At 49.0% G+C, this 19660-nt stretch overlaps 3 protein-coding genes across 8 annotated transcripts in view; 1 reads left to right on the top strand and 2 right to left on the bottom strand.

Moving 5' to 3' along the window:
• The window catches only part of LOC308343096 (ankyrin repeat and KH domain-containing protein 1), a gene marked incomplete at its 3' end in the record, with an annotated part of 131354 nt that extends 124625 nt beyond the window's left edge, over positions 1 to 6729 (top strand). For all 6 annotated transcript variants that reach the window (XM_080804001.1, XM_080804006.1, XM_080804000.1 and 3 more), the window contains 3 exons: positions 1135 to 1244; positions 5441 to 5614; positions 5774 to 6729. In XM_080804001.1, the coding sequence (XP_080660127.1) occupies positions 1135 to 1244; positions 5441 to 5614; position 5774 (285 nt within the window). The remainder of the gene's footprint in view (positions 1 to 1134; positions 1245 to 5440; positions 5615 to 5773) is intronic.
• Positions 6730 to 6884: 155 nt separating this feature from the next.
• On the bottom strand, positions 6885 to 14216 carry SRA1 (steroid receptor RNA activator 1). Its single transcript, XM_080804024.1, has 5 exons — positions 12877 to 14216; positions 12625 to 12750; positions 8061 to 8266; positions 7649 to 7757; positions 6885 to 7494 (listed from the first exon to the last, which is right to left on the bottom strand). The coding sequence occupies exons 1-5, from the start codon at positions 12899 to 12901 to the stop codon at positions 7283 to 7285; spliced, it is 678 nt and encodes a 225-aa protein (XP_080660150.1). The 5' UTR covers positions 12902 to 14216; the 3' UTR covers positions 6885 to 7282.
• Positions 13662 to 19658, bottom strand: APBB3 (amyloid beta precursor protein binding family B member 3). The gene is made up of 12 exons (XM_080804020.1): positions 19305 to 19658; positions 18697 to 18860; positions 18538 to 18614; positions 17950 to 18010; positions 17549 to 17701; positions 17299 to 17426; positions 16752 to 16866; positions 16523 to 16607; positions 16195 to 16278; positions 15810 to 15925; positions 15483 to 15674; positions 13662 to 14216 (listed from the first exon to the last, which is right to left on the bottom strand). Exons 1-12 carry the CDS (start codon positions 19351 to 19353, stop codon positions 13980 to 13982), a joined length of 1461 nt encoding a protein of 486 aa, XP_080660146.1. The 5' UTR covers positions 19354 to 19658; the 3' UTR covers positions 13662 to 13979.
• Between the last annotated feature and the right edge of the window lie 2 nt (positions 19659 to 19660).

Below are 19660 nucleotides of genomic sequence, written 5' to 3'. Positions count from 1 at the left end.
TGCTGTTTCTGTTTACCACTAACAACAACAACAACAACAACAAAAATCACCTAATATTAGTGAAATGAATGAAACTACTCATGATGAAACATACACTAGTGAGAGATAATATTAAGTAAATTATTCAGTGGGACAAAAATGATTTTCCTGTCTTAAGAGTCTACAATACATTTGAATTATCTGGGAGAGCTCTTAACCCTATCTTCTGCACCTTGAGGATAACAGAATGAGAAATTTTATCTCAGGTCAAGAACTAGAATCCATGAGAAGAGGGGACAATTAGAAGAACCCCTAGGAGGATTAGGAAGAAACAGGAGCTGTGTAGTCAGTAGTAGTTATTCAGGATATCCTCCTCCTTGCCCTCTTACTGGCACTGCCTTCTTTTCTTTCTGTTTGGACCCTTCCTCCCCAACCCATTTTGCCTGCTATAATCTCTTCTTCCTCTGTCTTGCCTCTTCCTGGCATTACTTTACTGCTCTTTTACCAACCTGAACCTTGGATTAAACCTAGCTCAGGTAAGAACTTAATTACTTTAAAAATATATGAGGGATCTGGGGGGAGGCAGCATGGGTATAGTGAAATAAGCCTAAATTCTGTTTTCGTTTCTGTCGCTTGAAGCTCTATGACCTTAGGCAAGTTATTTTTCATTTCTGGGCTTCACTTTCCTCATCTGGAAATAAAATTGAATGTAAATGAACTCAAAAGAATCTCCTAGTGCTAACACATATTTTCTCCTTTTTCTTGTGAATGAGAATATATGGGATGGGAGTACTGGAAGCCACTAGAATGTTTACATTTCTGAGATTTGAGAGTCCCTACCATTGGTTCTCACCTGGAATCAGAAGCCTGCTCTTGTGTGAGACAGTACTGATTTTGAAATTTTAATAGAGGCAGAAGAAAACCTTGCACATTCATAGTAAGACCTCAGATCATTGAGAAACATCCTGTGGAGGCATAGATCAAACCGCATGAGAATAACAGCTCTTTCAAGGAATAAAAATATATCATCAAGGTTTCTGGACCCACTTATTTCTAGTAGTAGTATAATAAAATTCCACCACCAATAAAATTATTGATGTTTTAAGACCCTTTAAACCTGTTGTGGCTACAGTGTGCTGACTTGCCCTTTTATAGGCCAGTCTGCTTCCTTCAGTCCCTGCTCTCAAAGGGGAAATCCCATCACCTCAGCTAACCAGACCGAAGAAGAGAGTTGGACAGCCAATGGTGGCCTCTCCTAACCAGAGGTAAGAAATCTCAGGACTTGGAACTACAATTTTCATCTCTTCTTGTAGGTTCCGGCCAAGTCCTCCTCCCATCCTCAAAGTTAGCCCAGGAGGGAGGAACTCCCTCAGTTTGAGGTGTCTTGTAGAAGGGGAAAGGCTATTATAGTCATATTATAGTTTCATATTGTAGTTTCAAGCCAAACAAAAAGGAGTGGTTAGTATACTTGGTTCTGGCCCACTATTTGAGACCTTTGGACCCCATTGTAAACCCAGGAAGTGGCAAATAAGCCTGTAGCAAAACAGCTTCTGAACATCTTGTTCTCTAGCCCTAGATCTCTTCTACCAAGAAGTGTTGCTGGTTATGATGTCTTCCCAGTGGACCCTGTCCTGGGGTGAGGGGCTCTGATAACACTCTATTTTCTATTTGTCCTTAAAGATTGTCATTTGCCATCAGGCAGATTCTTTACTTTTTCTTTATTCTGTAGCAAATGAGGGAGAGAAAGATGGTTTTAAGTATCCAGAACTTAATGTTTATTAAGACCACTACCAATCTAAGACCTAATATGAACAACAGGATCATGAATCTCGCCTCCAGACTGCCAGCCTGTTTTATCTTCGTGGTATTGGTGTAAGTCCAAAGTAGTTTCTCTGGTAGCAAAGACCTGATATTCCCTTATAGGCTTAATCAGATCTCTGTGGTTGGAGCCTGGGCATAGGTCTTTTTCTTTTCTTCCTTTTTTTTTTTTCTTTCTTGTGCACTTGTCTGTTTTAAGCTCCCATATTCTAATGGGTAATCAGTGTTGAGCCTCTGATTCAAACTGTCAGTCCTTCATACAGATTGCATGCATGATGTATCTGGCTTTCTCCCTAAGGCTGATGACCTATCTCTAGTTCCCCAGCCCTTACAGCACACAGCACCTCAAAAGTAAGCATCTAGCAACAGTATTGTAGTTGTAGTAACTGCTGCTGTCAGTTTTAACAGAAGGGTGAAATTAAAAGAAGGGTGACCTCACTTCAACAGTGATCCTTCTTGAAAACTTTTGATACTTCTCTGTCTCTTGTGGTGAATCCTCTTCCACTATCTCTTAAATAAATGTTGATGTGCTCAGGGCTCTTCTTAAGCTATATCTTCTGTTCAGGTGATCTCATCCCATACTCTTGGATTGCACTCCACCTAGATCCGAATCACTAGCCCAGATTTCTCTCCCTCAGCTTCAGACCCATATATCTAGCTGCTGTGCTGTCCCATCTCAGCATTCCACACATACTGTACATTCCCCAATATAAGATAATGCTTCTCTTTTTTTCTCTGTTATATTAGGGGGTACTACTACCACCAAGACTTTTTTTTTTTTCCTACCAAGACTTTCAAGTCAGAAGACTGGAAATTATCCTAGCTTAGCTCCCTCTCTCACCCCACCCTTAATCAATCACCTTCTCTTTCCCCTTCTGTGTATGGGAATCCTGACCACTTCTCTCCATCCTCATAGGCACTGCCCTTCGGTCCACCCTGTTTCACTAGGCTAGAATCTTCACCTTCATTCTCACCGTCCCTCCATCCTATTCCTCACTGCTCCAACCAGACTTACCTCAAAAACTGAGCTGTGATAGATGGCCCCTCACAATCTGCTCCCAAGCCTTACCTTCCAGCACTGTCAAGACCCTTCTTCTAGGTATATGCCACTTTGTAAAAGGCTCAGAAACATTTTGGAACAATAAAATATAAATATCCTTGCTCCCTGAAGTGCTACTCTAAGGACCTGCAGACCTAAGGGACTGCATCATCTGGGATCTTACTAAAAACTTACACTCTCAGGTCCCACCCTCAACTTACCATATCAAAATCCTCATTTACAACTCTCCAGGTGATTTATGTGCACTTTAAAGTTTGAGAAGCACTGAGTTATAAAAGTTTTTTTTTTTAAATGAGTGGAGAAATCAGAGCTACAGGAAAATCTGATGAAGTCAGAACTAAAGTAACATTAATACTGTTAAATGCATGAAATCTGGTGGTCTGCACTTAATGGGGGGAGGGGTGGTAATACTCATTTTGAGGAAATCAGAAGACTACTTGATCAAATCAAGATTTTTAGTATATGTATGTACTAGGCTTAATACTTTCTCTTCCACCACCCCTCTCCTGCCTCCTTTCATATCACAGTGTCTACATCAAAAAATCCCCAAAGGCCAGACTCTCTGATTTTCCTTCCCAGGGGACTAAAGACCAAGTCCTCCTCGCCAGCCTTCTGCCCTTCCTTAGTTTCCCGAGGTTAGCTGTGGCAGCAAGATCAAAGAGCAAGCCTCTGTCCCCCAACATCTATTCATTATTCGGTCCAGGTATCACTTCTTCCAAAGAGGCCACCCCCTCTCCCTGACCTTCCCCTTTCTGCTGTGCATCAGACCATCTGCCACTTTTTTACCCTGTCCTGTAATTAATTAATGGGAGGCAGTCCCCAGCTGTGCTAAAGAGCACAGGCTTTGGAATCAGATACATTCAGGTCTGAATCCCACCCAATTCCCCCTCCTGCAAGATATGACTTTGAACCAGTGTTTTAACCTCTCTTTCCTTTCCTCACCTGTACAATGTGGCTAATAATAGTACTTTACTGTCCAAAACTGTTAAGAGAAATGGGTGAATTAACACATGACAGTAACGTGTTAATACCTCCCTGGTCCCCGGCGCCCTGTTCAAACAGTAAATAGTAAATAGCTGAGTGGCTGCAGCTCTCAGAGTCGGACTGGCCAATATTGAGCCTGTAGGAACGGGAGGCCCGTGTGGGACTGCGTTCAACTCTCGCCTAGTCGGGTTTGCCCCCTCGCGAGTAAGGCGGGACCATCGGATTGAGTGACGGCTCGTGGCCCGCCCCGGGCGTGACGTCGTCCTGGTGTTGTTGCTGCGGTCGCACGTGGTCTATCGAGTCTGCTTCAGAGTTAGCTGCGCTCCGCGTCCTCGGCGCCAGCCGATTGCCTTCCTGCTCATCCCGCCCGCTATGTCCACCTCCACGAGCTGCCCAATTCCCGGGGGCAGGGACCGGCTGCCCGACTGCTACAGCACCACGCCGGGGGGCACGCTATACGCCACTACCCCGGGAGGTCAGCGGGCCGGGGTGGGGGTCCGCGGGCATTGGGCAGGCCGGCGCGTGCGTCCTGCCGCGGGGCGGGAGTGGGGAGGTGCCGGCCTTGGGTTCTGTCCGCAGGCCCTTCTGCAGGTTGTAGCTTTCGCCAGGGGTGGGTGGGGAATGTTTGGAACCGAAGCCCAGTTCTCTGAAACCTCATAGTAATGCACCATGGCTTAAAGCCTAGCTTCCGGGTGACTGTGGACTGAAATCCTCACTATGGCCTGGGTTCTGGGGGCCTTGCTCACCCGACCCTCTCGACTTTGCCGCCTGGAATTAGGAGCCGAAACCCCAGCCGAGCGTGGCCTCGGCAGAACGCACCAGGTCTTACAAAGCGCCTTGAGCAGGACTCAGGCAGTTGGGGCCAGGTATCTGCGGCTGGCTGGCCGGCCGACTGGCGGCTATTTGGTTGGGCTGATTGCCTGGGATCTCGAGCTGCTGGGCTCCCGACCCAGGGTTTCCTGCCACGTGGAGGCAGAGGGGAGAGGCAAGAACAGGGTAGGGCCCTTTGAGGACAGAACTGGGGCCAAGTTTCTGTAGGCTGGGGCTTAACCTGATAGGACTTGGGAGGGGTCAGGATAAGAACAGACTGTCCCGTGTTTCATGAGAAAAGCAGCTGTCAGGAGGAACACAGCTTCTCCCTGCAGGGTCTCAGAATCCAGGGGGCAGAAGGGGTGAAACTCCTTCTTAATCTGCTCTTTGGCTTCCTGAGGTAACTGGCTGAAGGACTAACGTCCCCAACCCCCAACCAAAGTAGAGAAGGCCCAGAGCCAGCAGAGCCAGACAAGAACAGTCAGAGTACCTGAGTTCTCCGTTTTGCGCTCCTCCTAGAACTGAGACTGCAAGCTTCCCTAAACCAAAAGCCCCTGCCTGGACCAGCTGGGATGCCCCACTTGCTTCATGGCACGTAGCCACATCTTGGTTAGACATGGAAGTTTTTTAATTTTAAGAGCTCGGAAGGCTAGTCAGCTGAGATCCCAGCTTGCAGCCCTTTAATACATGGGGAAATGAGTCCCAAGTCCCTAAAAGGCCTGTGTGTGACACTCCATACAGCTCTGTGCCCAAGCTCCAGCCTCTTAACTAGTCCCTACCCCTTGACAGGCACGAGGATCATCTACGACCGAAAGTTCCTGCTGGAGTGCAAGAACTCACCCATTGCTCGGACACCCCCTTGCTGCCTCCCCCAGATTCCCGGGGTCACAACACCTCCAACAGCCCCACCCTCCAAGCTGGAGTTGCTGAAGGAGCAGAAGGAGACAGAGGAAGAGATACCTGGTAAGGAAAGCAGGGCCTAAAATTAAATGCTTTGGGTCCAAATGCCCCTGTTAAGTACAGTGGGGGTTTAATGCTGAGAGGGGTTTCTGCACTGATGCTAAGCTGGCTGAGCTTGTAGCCCAGCCCAGCAACCAGTCCTCCTCCCTTCTCTTTCTCCAGATGATGCACAATTTGAAATGGACATCTAATCCAGTGCAGATGATCCTGTGTGGAATTAGAGAAATCCCTCATACCGCTGCTGCCATCACCTCTTCCTGGTGTATTCCAAACACCAGGTGGCCTCATATAATCTGGAAGGGAGGGACTTGTTGGTTTCAGGCCTCCCTTAGTTCTGAGGCAGCTAGACCAGGGATAGGAGTGGGCAACTTGCCAAGCCTTAGCTCTACTTTCCGTTTGGTCTGTAGGTCCTTCTCCCAACCCCCAGCCCTCCATCAGGGGCTGAGGCTGGGACTGAGGGATGGAGTATGTCACTAATTGCTTAGTAAAAGTTCAAAGAAATGCTTTGACTCCGGTGTTCTCCTCAACACTGCCCTTCCTATCTCAGCCACACAGCCAAGGGCCCCAGGAGACCTAGTTAGGAGGATCACAGGTCCCAGGTCCCTTCCAAGCTGTCATTGGGCTCACCTCCAACGGCAATTAGAGCCTAAGGCAGGCCATGGGGGCAGGCTACAGCAGCCGCCAAACCGTAAACAGCAATACCCTGACCCCTGCCAAGGGCTGTTCCAGCCTTTCCAGGAAGCAGCCTTCCTGGAATTGGGCTTCTCCAGCAGTCCCTCCCTGTCTATTCCAAAGCAGGAAAAAAGAGGCACTGCCTTAGAGTTTAACCTTCTCCAGTCTCTCCCCATGCCTTTTTTGCGTCCCACTTGTAAGTATTGTCCCCTATTCCAACACTGAAAGCCTGTATTCTCCCTTCTCAGCATGATTTGAACCTCTGGTCCCTTTCATCTGGCTCTCATGTCCTCAGAGGGTTAGAAGAGACGTTAGGGCCCAAAATGAGGTAGCTCATTTGGTGAGTCAGAGTCATGCCCCTACCCCTGACCATCCCCCAGCCCCCCAAAAAGTCACAATCCCTTATGTCAGCAATCTAGTCTTTTTCTCCTTCAATTTATACCACTATGTTCTAATCTCTGTAGCACTGTATATCTCAAAGGTGACAGTGCAAACAGGACAGTCTCCTTTTCTTGAGGGAAAAATCTCCCCTGCTATTTGAGCCTCTGTTCTTATACTGAAATGAAATTATCCAAAAATAGAGATACTCAGTCCAGCAAGTAATGTGTGTTTCTGTCTATTTGAGGGGGGAGGTGGCAGACAGTAACTGGTCATGCTTCTTAGCAAAGCCATTCATGCTGAATGGAAGGAGAGAGGTTTTTAGGGTAAACAGGGAACAAGGCAGTCAAGGACATCACAAGCAACTTGTTTGGCACAAGAAGGGCTTCTCTCTCCTACCCGGGGCCCACTATTAAGACGTTTTTATTGAAATGCATGTTATGGGTAATAGGTGACTTCCTGTGGCCCAGGTGGCTGACACCTCTTTCCCCAGAGATGGGTGGATAAGGCCAAGGATCCCAAGGAGGCAGACAGTCTCCCAAATGGTAAGAGGGAGCCAGGTGAGAGAAGGCCTCTGTGCCAAGGCATAGGAAATGGTGTGAGGTGAGTCAGGATCCAGGATTATGGAGCCTCTTGGACACCTGGTATTGTCTGGTTCTCCTCAGCTGTGGCTGTAGATTTCTCTTCATTGGCCTCTTCCTCTGAAGACAGATTCCTCTTTTCTGCAATTAATCTTTTAACTCCCACCATCCACTGGCTGACCTCAGTCACATGGTCAACCATGAGTGAGCGGTGAATGTCATCTGCTGCATCCCACTGGTGACTTGAAAGCTCTGAGGAAAGAGAGGAGGTAAATAAGCAACTTGGGGCAAAAGACCTAGCTCTCAGTCCTCTCATCCCAACCAGTCAGAATCTGAGCATCTCTTCCAGCTCAGCCATCCACGACAAGGTGAGGGAGCTAGGCTATACGGAAAGACCTACCCATACCTTGCACCAGCAGAGCCATCCTCTTCTTCACAGGCACTGACAGCTTCCCTCCAACCCACTGTTCCCGCAGCAGAGCCAGGCGTCGGCTGATGTCATCACATACTTGCTTCTAAGAGACAGAAGCCCCTCCAAGTCAGCCCTGCTAGCCCAACAGGGGAGGGGAAAGGCAGCACCAAACAGGAAGTGGACCCGCCTTCTCTGGCCCAGAGAAACATGTTAAGAATTCTGGTTAGAGGCCCCACTGAGAAAATTTACAGATCTCTTCCCAAGAAAAGTGCATATATGGCTAGAATTTTACAATTTCCAGAGTTTCTCAGATCCTCAGAAATTCATTCTGTAGTGCTACTTTACAAGTAAGAAAACGAAGGACCACAGTCCTTTTATCCCCCACTGGCATGCCAAGACAGATTACCTTTGTGTGGCCACGGCAGTCCTCCAGTGCCTCTTCCAAAGGTTTGAGCACATCTTCCAGCAAAGTTTCGGCTTCGATGACTGGGAAATTTGCTGGCTCTACACTGGAGGCAGGACAGTTCCCAGCGGGTGGAGGCCCGAAAGCCTTAATGGAAGGAGGTGGAGGCCCCGTTGGGGGAGGCCCGGGAGAAGTCTGTGAAGTGGGGACTGAAAAGGAAAAGCGGAATCAAGCAAATATGGCTGAAACAGGTAAAAAGCTCAACTCTAACTTCATCCCTTCTAGAGGACTATTCTCTGGGACAACTCATTCACTCAAAAATACATATTTATGAAGTCTCTACCATGTGCCAGACAATGTGCAAGGCAGCAGAGACAGAGTAGTAAACCAGATGGATTAGGTTCCTGACCTTGGAACAGAAATTCTAGGGAAAGGAAACACACACACACACGAAAATTACCAAATTATGTTGCATGCTACAAATAAAACATGATGTAATAAAGAGAAATAGTAAGACACCTGGGTGGCTCAGTCATTTAAGCCTTAGAATCTTGATTTTGGCTTAGGTCATGATCTCATGGTTGTGAGGGAGCCCCGAGCCAGGCTCTGCACTCAGTATGGAGTCAGCTTGCTTGGGATTCTCTCTTCCTCTCCCTCTGTCCCTCCACGACTCATGTAACTCTAGCACACACACTCTCTCAAAATAAATAAAATCTTTTGAGAAACGGGGGGTATAGTACAGGGAACCACCTAGACTGTGTGTTCAAGGAAGGCCTTCTGAGGTTAACTTCTGCATTTATCCTTGTTCACCCACTATGTGGCATTTGGCAGGTTAACCCCTGGGCTTGGGTTCCTTTTCTATAAAATGGAGATCTCATGGTAGGAGCACTTACTTCACAAGATTGCAGTGATGACTAAGAATATAGGTGTAACTGCCAGCTTACTGTATAGCAAAATGTTCAGTTCACAAAGTTAATAGCTAGTGGATGAGGCAGAAGCAGCCACAAAGAATCATGTACTGGGCAGAGGTAAGAGCAGTGCCTAAGAGCCAGGGTAAGTCCTGACTTGTTTAAGTTACACAGACCAGGCCTGCCTGGCTGGAAATTATTAACACTGCAGAAAGCAGTATTAGTTATCTCTGGAGAAGCAAGCAGGAGTCCAGGCCATATAGGGCTTTGGAGGCGTTTGGTCTTGAGCCTAATGGTAATGGGAAGCCACTGTAGGTTTATAAAAGCAGGGGGTGATGTGACTAGACTTGTTTTTTAAGACATTCACTCTGTAGGTCTGTGAAAAATAGATGAGAACAGGTCAAGAATGGTAGGCATGAACAATAGTTGGGAAGTTAATGGAGTAGTCCGGGAAAGGGAACACTGGAATGGACTAGAGAGAGAGCAGATGAAGTGAAACTGAGTGGTCTGAGATTTATTTAGGAGGAGGAAGCAACAGGACTTTATGGATTGGGAGTGAGGGAGAGAGGAGTCAAGGATGACTATTGGTTTTTGCCTATAGTAATGGGGTGGTGGAAAGCACTATGAAAAAGAAAAGTCATTTGATTCTAGGCATCAACATTCACACGGATGATTATTTCATCTTCTCGTTTGGCCTCTCAGTTTAAGCTCCTCGCCTCCAATGATGATTTTTCCCACCTTTCCTCAACCTCTCACTCCTCTCTGCCTTGTTCTTAACACTGTGCCATCTCCAAAACCTCTGTCCTTCCAGCCCAATCAATCAGTTTTTCATGCATTAAAATCACTCCCTTATAGACACTCTTACCTCACTTTATCCCCTCCCACGGTCCCACTTTCCTGGTAAACCCAACTCGCCCACACTTGTTAGAAGGAAAAAGAGAACCATGCTGTTGAGTTACACTTTAAATTCTTGGGTACAGATGTTAAAAGGTATCCACCACTGCCTGGAATTCTCATCCTTTGCCTCATTTTTCCATTCTCAGAACTCTTCTCACATTTTCTCTCTGAATTTTTGTCTTCTCCCCCTACTTTTCCTTTCCCTGGATTCTACATCCAACACTGCCTCATATTTCACGAAGAAAAGGGAGGTCATTAAACAGGAACTCTAATCCCCTCACCACCAGTTCTACTAATCTGCTTATACCTGGGGCCACGTTCCTTCCTCTAATGGATGAAAGTTTCTTGCTCCTATCAGAGGCCATCTTGTCTTGCCAGCCTCTTGTCTTCTCTAGGCTTCTCTCCTGCAGCTATCCTGTTTTCCTGTCCCACCAGTTCTCCCACTAGAGAATCATCCCATCAGCATACAGACATGCTCTAGTGTTTACCATCTTAAAAACAAAAATCCTCCCTTACCTCCCATTTCACCCTTAGGCATAGCCTCATTTCTGTCTCACAGCAAGATTTCTTCAATGAGCTATATAGCGTATAGTTAGTCTCTCTACTACTTTTTACATTCTCTTCTCCGCTCATCCAGCTGCGTTTCTACTCTCATTACTCATTACTCCGTTTCTACTCTCATTACTCCGTAGACTGCTTCTGTGGTAACCACGTTGGTTACCACATTATCACAATTTAGTTCAGCAAAGCCAAGGTCCCTTTTCTCTATCTGTCCTGACCTCTCAGCATCATCCATCATGGTTGGTTGAGTCTAAATTTTACTGAGTAAATTTCACTTTTCTTCTTGCTCCTTTAGCTATTTCTTAAGCCCCTTTAGTAATTCCTTTTCTACTCAACCTTGAAATGCTAGGGACCCTTAGGGCTCCATCTTGAACCCCCTTTAGGCTTCTATCCACACATTCTTAAGCAACCTTATTCAAGCCCACAACATCAAACATGATCCATACAATCAAGATTCATTTCTGTAATTCTGGCCTAGACCTCTCCTTCCCACAGTAGCAACCCAAATTTTAACACGTCCAAAACAAAGCTTGCTTTTCCCCTCCCCTCAAACTTATATTGCCCCCCCATTCCCTGGTTTCCCATACCTATGAACAATACCAGCCAGTTCCTCAAGCGGAAAGTCTGTTACATTGATTCTTTCTCTCACCTATATCTGTTCCTACATATGCCACACCCATCCAATTTCTACTACCTCTATACTCCTACTCTTGTCTAAATCATTGTTAAATCTTGCTCGTGTTACTGAAATAGCCTCTTAACTTGCCTTTTCACATCTTCACTAAAATCTGTTTTTCATATAGCAGGCACAGTGATTTTTTTTTTTTTCACAGTGATGTTTTTTAAGATGTACATCAGTCACTGTTTCTCAGGCTGGGGAGATTTTGCCCCCAGGGGCAAATGTCTGGAGGTGCTTTGGGCTGCCACAATTGGTTGAATGCTACCTGCATCTAGTGGGTAGAAACCAGGAGTGCTACAAATATCCTACAAGGTACAGGACAGTTCCCCACCACAAAGAATTATCTGACCCCAAATGTCAGTCGTGCCAAGATTATGAGACCCTGGTTTGTGGGACATCTGTGTGGCTCAGTTAAGCATCCAAATCTTGATTTCAGTTCAGGTCATGATCTCTCGGGGTCATAAGATTGAGCCCCCATATCAGGCTCTGTGCTAGGCATGCAGCCTGCTTGGGAATCTCACTCCCTCTGCCCCTCCCCCACTCGTTCTTTCTTTAAAAAAAAATTTTTTTTTTTAAAAACCCTGGTTTGTGTCATTCCTCTGCAGTGTGAGTACTGATAACATAAGGGTGCTGAAAGAGCTAAATCCGAGCCCCTTTTGGGAGGCCATAGCTTCAGTTGTTCGCACAGGACATGCTCGGAAGTAAAGGTATCCCTGTACTTTAAACTTTTCAATGGCTTCCAACTTCACCCAGATTAAAATACAAACTTCCCTATCATGCTTTATAAAATCTGCTATGATCTGGTCCCTGCCTACTCCTCAGATTGTAATTTCTCTACCTAACCCACTGTCCTCTGGCCATTAGGTATTCCTTCAGTCTCTGAATTTGCCAAACTTGTTCTCAGGGCCTTTGCACTAACTGTTTACTGCGTGTGGGATGCTCTTGCACCTGATCTTTGCTTGGTTAGGTTTTAACCATTTAGCTTAAGTGTCAGCTCCTCAGCCACCTTAGTTACAGAGTCACTCTTGCATTACCTTGTTTTCTCCGCAGAGCCCTTACCACACCTTAATTTGTCTATTTCCAAAGCTAGAGTATAACCTAGCTTTGGAGACAGACATGAAAATAGAAACCTTTTTGTCTTGTTCAAAGCTGTCTAGTTTGCCCTCAAGCACTGCCTGGCTCAGAGATGCTCACTGGATAACACTAATTGGATGAATGAATGAGCACAGTAAGTCTGGATCTTACCAGACAACCAGATGAAGAGGTAGCACAAGACAAATTAATATATAACTACGGTATTCAGGCTGGAAATAAAATGTGGAAACAATTTGGGAATAAAAGCTATTAAAAAACCATAGATCTGGATGAGCTCACCTACATATAAAGCAAAGAGAGATTCTACTGAAACTTACCATTTATTGACATAGGCAGCAGAGAAGGAGCCAGGAAAAGGGCCCTCCGGCCAAGTTTATCCCTGGCACCGCCCTCTCGGCCGGTCTCCGCACCCAGGGCCCCCACGTACCTCTGGGGGAGCCATCCTGGGGAGCGGCGACCCTCTTGGTGAGCGGCGTGCGCTTGGGTCCACCAGCCAGGGTCTGCAGCCCGTAGGAGAACTGCGGAGGATCATTCCAGCCACGCTCCTTGTTGCCTGCGAGAGTGCGGGGACATGTGAAGCGAGCCCCGGAGAGACGAAGGCGCCACCCCCCGTGCAATAACTGCCCTCAGCATGGGTAGGGGGACGACCCAGCGACCCCAGGCCGCCGGCCGCGCTCACCCGGCTTCACGTACAGCTCCGCCATCTCCACTTCCGCAAGGCCAGCAACACAGCGCGTCACTTCCGGGGCGGCCGTTCACCCGAGCGGGTGCCACCCCCGGGCTAGCTGGTTGCCAGGAGCCCGCTACGTCGTGTGGCTGTTCAGAAATCCCGGAAGGAGCCGCTGTGGGAACGCTGCCGCAGCTCCCTAAAGTACTCGAAATCCCCAGCTAATGAGGCATCGGGGCCCTGATCACAAGGCACTGAAGGGGGCTGTTTTCCAAAAGGCGGCGGTCTAGGAGTCCTAATCCCCTGTAGGTTCAAACTGTCACAGTTGTTCTCAGGAGTAAATTTTAACCACCAGAAACTCCTGCCCCACAAATGTCCCTGTGTGATCTAGCCAGGTGGAACTCTAGAACCTCACCTCTATCTACGGCCCTGCACATTTATACTCTCTAGGCTCAGTAACTAGTGTTCATTTCCTTTCAGTACTTAGGTAAGGTTAAGAATCTCACTGGAGCCTCCACAACCCTGAGATTTCCTAGTTGTACTACCTATTATCTTCTACCTCATTTAATGCTTGTTCATCTCCCCTTCTGAAGGTGGAACCCGTATTTTATATCCCCACTGTCTAGCACACAGACCTTAGAAAATACATTTGTTGAAAGAATGAAATCAGATTTCCACCACACCAAGTCCTCGTGTGACTACAGGCAGCCACCAACACCAAGCAGAGACACAGACACTCACCTCACACAGGTGTTAACCCCCAACCCTGTCCCAGGCCCAATATACTCACACCCAGTGAGGTCACTGAGGGATTTTTATTTGCACTGATTTTGCTATAAAGTGTTGCTGAGGTAGAGCCAACTGTCCAGGGCCAGACAGGGGCAAGGAACACAGGGATCCAGGGAAAGGACAGCCAGGGGCCTGGGTTGTGGTGCAGGGCCTCTCATTCATCCCTATAAACATTTAATAAACTGGGCAATAAACAGAGGGTAGGCAAGAGCCAGAGGAGCAGGCAGAGAAGGCTTCAAGGAGTGAGAGGCTACGGGCCCCTGGAGAATGAAGGGGTACAGAGTTAGGTATGGACCCAGAGCCTCCTTACCCAGTCCTGGATTAATTTAGGGCATATGGAGCAGAGAGGGCTTCAGGCGAAAGGCATCAAGAAAAGAGAAGACACCCCGCTTTCGAGGGGCTGCCCCTGCACCCCCAACCCCTCCTTTGAGCAGGGGGAGCGGCAGGGGACCTCCTGGGGAATCCACGGAGCTGGTCCGCTTGAGCCGCAGGCGGGCACGGGCCTGGGCACCCCAGGCCTTGCCTCGAGCTGCAGAGGCCACAAGACACTTCTGGTACTGAACCTAGGGAAAAGGGGAATGTGAGGATCCAGCTCTTTTCTGCCCCTGGACTCCCTGAAAGCTTCTGCAGAACAGGCAACTGGCCATGGCTTCAGTCTGGTAGTCGAATAAAGCTGGTAGTTGGCCCCAACTGGAGCCCCTACAGCATTCCCAGGGAGCTCAATAACAGAAACAGAAAATTTGACATTTACTGAGCATTTAAGGAGGGCTGGACACTGTGCTACATGCTTCACATAACCTAACTTAATCCAAAGTTATTTATGAGGTGTTATCACCATTTTGCAAATGAGAAAATTTTGGTTCAGAGAGATTATACGTGACTTGCCCAAGGTCACCTAGGCAAAAAAATGATAGAACTGGAATTCAAACTTACCTATAATATACCTTAAGTTGTCTTCCTGATCCACAAACTTAAATTCACTGCTCAAAACCTTTCAATGGCTCAAAGTGACTTGGGACAAGTAAACTCATGACCAAAATCTCTAAGTTCTTCCATGACTTGATGTTTTTTTCTGCCCCCATCTCTCACTTCATCTGTCCCTCCAGATACACTAGATTCCTTTAGATACCATAATCCACCCATATTGCTCTCATCTTCACAACTGGGCGTCCTTGTATTTGGCACACCTTCTGTCCCAATCCCCTTTACCTAACTTCTTCCTCAGACCTTCAACTCTCAGCTCTCTACCAACTCTTCCAGGTGGCCTTCAGGAATGGACGGTCTCCTCCATCTTCCCGTGGTGTACAACTGCCTTCTGGTCTGTCTCTGATCTAACCTGAGTGTTCTGTGAGGGATCAAGTATGGTGCCTGGTACCCTGCAGGCACTCATGTTTGTTAAGGAAAGAGTAAGCTGAATTCAGACTGCAAGCATCCCACATTCCAATGCCCACAGATGTCAGGAAATAACCTGAGACGAACAGGAGAAATAGTGCCCACCCTACTGCGAACAGCCCCTACACAATTCAGCTGAATGTTAAAATTTGTATCAGTATCAGTTAAAATTTGTATCAGTATCAGTATCAGAGATTCTGATATTTTAAGAGAAACAGGAATAGCAATTAATACATGAAATGCCCTAGCTCTAAATATTGGCAACTAACTCGAACTTATTAAAAACAGCATGAGGGCCAAATAAAAGAGCAGTTTACTACAATCAGCCCTGGAATTACTGGTTTGTGATTTCTGGAGGTTGCCAATCCTGAGCCCCAGTCACCAGTACAGAGCAGCTGCAGGGCAACCCCACCTACACATTCCCACCCGAAACTCACCATGCAAGCCGCCTGCACAGCTTCAGAGAGTCCCCCTGCGTGGGGCTGGCACCAGAAGGCTGCACACTGGAAGCTCTGACGGCCCAGGTCAGCAATGAGGCCAAAGGTGTGAGGGTCACGGCCAACGCCAATGAAGGTCACGAGGCGCACAGGGCACTGCCATAGTGGTTCCTCCTCTGCACCAGCTTCTGCCTGCCCACACCAGGCCTGGTCACTAGAGGACCGGGCACTGGCTGGACCCAGTGATCTCTTCCAATAGCAAGCAATGAGCCCCTCAGCATCCCTCCCATCCCCTCCACAGCCCCCAACTTCACCTTCTTCTGGTACCTGAATGGGATGTGCAGTCATCAGAGAGTCAGACACACTGAGCATGGCAGGGACCCAGGAATCCTGGTCCCCCCGGGTGGTGAGGGTACCAATGGCCTCATTCAGCACGTCCATACCTGGGGGGGAACATGCCCACCATAATGTCTCCCAGACGTAAAGAAAGAAGGGATCTACAGGGAGTGTCTAGGCCCCTCTCACTGACTTGGGATTCAGAGAGATAGCAATGGAAGGGGTGGGGCTGGGCTTAGAATCCTGAGTTGGGAAGGATCGCACATTCTAGACCAGACAGGGCCATGGGAGCACTCTGAGAAACAATGGTAGATCCTACTATACCCACCTTCCCCGACCTCATGTAGCCCACCTCCTCAGCCAGCTCAGTCCTCACCCATGGCTTTGTTGACTGGCAAGGTCCCCATGTACAGTGCCTCGTACTTCTGAGCAGCCTGACTCACTGCATCCAGCAGCTCCACTGAAACACACACACAGCAAGTTGGCCTGGGCACTCTCTCAATGACCCCCTCACCCACCCTTCTGAGAACTGGAGACAGAAGAAGGAAGGCCATGGATGCTCCTTCAATTCAGAGTTTGGGATCCCTGGAACCAGTACACATCAGAAGTCCCGCATCTCCAGGGAAGGACTAAACAACAACTAAGCAACCCAGACTTTCCCGGAAGTAGCCCCTTACTGTAATGCAGGACCTTCCTCCCCATACCTTGCCGTGGTAGGTCTTCAGGGGAGATGGGGTCTAGGGAGGAGCAAGGGGAATCACCATTGACACCCACTCGCTCTGACAAGATCTGAAACACAATGCAACCAGCAGGAGATTAAGGGAGAGGGGAACTGAGGTTAAGGCAGCCAATACTTCCCTGACCCAACCACCTTGGAAGCTTCACACCAGTTCCATACCCACATTCCCTGCCTGCCCCACTCTTGGCCCTCACCTGGGCACAGAGCCCATGCAGGGCACTGGCGATGGCCTTGGCAGGGACATCACAGCGAAACACATGGCACTTGAGCATACAGCTGTCTTTGTCACCCGCCACAAAAGCGAAGTCCCTGGCAGGGTCAGAGATGGGGCTGGGGAAAGGGCAGAGACTGGGGTAGGGTAGAGGCTGAGTAGGAAAAGGGACCTGCAGTGTCTGCAGGAGACTGGAAAATCAGGCAAGGAACGTGGTGGGGATAGAATCGGGAGGTCAAGGCTGGGGTTCAAGGCACTAGGCTGTCGCTCACCTGTCACTGTTCCGGAAGCATGTGGGAGCACAGGAGAGAATCAGCCCAGCCTCTCAGGCTCTCCCCCATCCGTCCCTGCTGAGCTGGGCCCACCCTCCCCAACCAGAGCTGGACCAGGCAGGGGAGGCAGAGCTTGGGTCCATGTCAGAGGATCTGTGTCCAGGGGTTCAAGTACAGAGGATCAGCATCAGTGGGGATCACAGCCTGCAGGAGGGAGGGAGGAGCAACTCTCACTTGGGGGGATGTAGGGGTCCTCACCGGCCCTTGGAGCTGCCCACACCCCACACACGGATGTGCACCAGAGGTTGGCAATGGATCAGACTATGGTCCAGAGGATTCACCAGGCTCATGGCATCCTTCTTTAGGATCATCAGCATGTTCTGGCCCTGCAAAGGAAATGTCAGTCCAGAGCTCAGATGAAGGCAGCTGCGACCAAGAACAGGCAATTCAGCAACGACTCTCTCCACTAGGCCCTGGGCTGAATCCCTTGAAGGGCCAGCCAGCTCACCTCACCCCAGGCACCATCTGGGGGCTGGCTGCGGCTACGGCTGCGAGTCTGGGCCAGTTGCTGGATGCAGTTATTGACTGCAATACTGCTCTTTCCTGGTACCAGATCCTCTTCGGGTACCTCTACCCAACCCAGGGAGTGGACTGCAAAGCACTGACGGGTTATGGGGAAGGACAGGAGGGCCATGAGTGAGTGGAGGCAGATGTGGAAGTGGAACAGGAGGTAGAGTAGGATGGCAGATGTCATGGGTTCCACACACATAAACCTTCTGGTACCCACTCCCTTCACCCTTCATCACCTCTTCTCAGCCCAGTCCCACCCCTAACCTTTCCCTTGGAACAATCCAGAACAATCCACCACCTCCAAAACCATTTCTTGGGCCCTCAGGCCCAAGACACTACCTTAGCCCCTGGCTCCATGCTCTGAATGTAGGATTCCTCACCATACCAGGACAGAGAGTGCCTGGAAGAGAGCAGAGCTTGTAAAGTGACCACACTTCCTACACAAGGGACAGTGGGGAAGCCCTGGCTAAGCAATGGGCATGAAATGTGGGATAAGACCCAGAACACAGTGCCCCAAATACAAAACCAGAGTGGGAGAGGGCCCAGGACATATTAAATAAATGTAACACACAGTGTGGTTTAAATTCAAACAAAAATTCAAAACGTAGAACACAGAATAAAAGTTGCAAATGGGGAACAGGATCCAAAACATGGACCAGAACCCCAAATTGAGACAAGACTCTCTAAAACACAGGACAGGCACTCCCATGGAAAGAGCTTAGTACAGTGGCCAAGATCTAGAACATGATTTACCAGTACCCAAAACAGGGAAGAACATGTAGCAAAACATACAGCAACACACAGTCTTAACTTAAGAAATGGGACAGAGCCAAGAACCTGGGCTTAAAAGCAGAATGAGAGTCCAGCTGCATCCCTGAATGCCATGGAACCCCAAGTCTTTCATTCGGCCTGGCCTATCCGTGTTACCTGCGGTCCAGTGAGCTCTCCAGGCTGGAGGAGGATCTCCCCTTGGGGGGCCGAAGTCCCCAAATCCCCTCCGTCCTCTGTAAAGAGGGAACTAAGTCAGCGTGGCAGCAGGCCTAGATCCACGTGGGGGCTCAGCCTCCCTCCTCACACTCCACCTACCGTGCCTGGGTCCTCTCCATCTCCTGTTTCCCAGGTTGGGCGCTGCCACTGGGTGCTGCCACTGGGTACATGCCAATAGTAAGTACCTGCAGCATCGCGTATCTTCCTCCAGCCAGGGGGCAGTCCTGGCTCCCCCTCAAGACTCTGGTCCCCCCACAAGTCATCTACAGGAACATGGGATGGGGAGAGGAATCACCGGATTGGAGAGGAAAGGCATATTGGTGGGTTCAGAATAACCCTAACAGAAGCCTCCCTCCGGGGCTCCCAGATGGCTCAATTAGTTAAGCTGCAGCCTTCGGCTCAGGTCATGATCTCAGGGTCCTGGAATCAGCCCCACGTGGGGCTTCCTGCTTAGCAGAGAGTCTGCTTTTCCCTTTCCTCTCTGCTTGTGCTCTCTCTCTCTCAAATTAATAAATTAAAATTAAAAAATAAAAGAACCCTCCCTCCATCCCAAACGGGACAATCCTTAGGATGGAGGGCCAGGAGATCCTTTAGAGTGCAAAGATCCAGGGTTCATTTGTCCCCTGGTCCTCACCCTGAGATATACCCCGTCAACTCCCTCATTCCCCCTCAGCACCCATCCTCCCATCGGGTCCCTCCATGCACACCATCGCAGTTGACCAGAATGATGGCCAGCATGTAATCCTTGCCCAGCATAGCCCCGACCGCGTCCCCGCCGGCTTTTGCCGGCCAGCAATCTCAGCCCAGCTCGACCTCCGGAGCTGCTGCGCCCACAAGTCCAGCCTCTCTGCGCTGGCCAGGCCAACGGGCGCCGCACAAATACGAGCTTGGGTAAGAGCCGGATCTCGGGGGCGGGAGAGGACAAGCCTGAGGAGCACCGCCCGCCAAGGGGTGGCGCGTGTAAACAGGCCTCTGGATCGCCAACTGGGTCCGTGTTTCCGTGCGTGGCTCCGGGAAAGACGCACCGACGCCAACACCCCCGCTGACATCACGGCGCAACTGT

The sequence above is a fragment of the Martes martes genome (assembly GCF_963455335.1).
Source record: "Martes martes genome assembly, chromosome: 5".
Classification (NCBI taxonomy): Eukaryota; Metazoa; Chordata; class Mammalia; order Carnivora; family Mustelidae; genus Martes; species Martes martes.
This window is presented reverse-complemented; position numbering and strand designations above follow the sequence as displayed.

Excerpts from the sequence above, each read along its gene's own strand:
- APBB3 (XM_080804020.1), bottom strand. The coding sequence starts at position 19,353 with ATGCTGGGCAAGGATTACATGCTGGCCATCATTCTGGTCAACTGCGAT. Across the intron at positions 18,615-18,696 it reads ATGGAGAGGACCCAGGCACG|AGGACGGAGGGGATTTGGGG; the intron begins GTAGGTGGAGTG and ends CCCTCTTTACAG. Across the intron at positions 16,608-16,751 it reads TGCATGGGCTCTGTGCCCAG|ATCTTGTCAGAGCGAGTGGG; the intron begins GTGAGGGCCAAG and ends ATTGTGTTTCAG.
- SRA1 (XM_080804024.1), bottom strand. The coding sequence starts at position 12,901 with ATGGCGGAGCTGTACGTGAAGCCGG. Across the intron at positions 12,751-12,876 it reads GGAGCTGTACGTGAAGCCGG|GCAACAAGGAGCGTGGCTGG; the intron begins GTGAGCGCGGCC and ends GCACTCTCGCAG. Across the intron at positions 8,267-12,624 it reads CCAGGATGGCTCCCCCAGAG|TCCCCACTTCACAGACTTCT; the intron begins GTACGTGGGGGC and ends TTTCCTTTTCAG.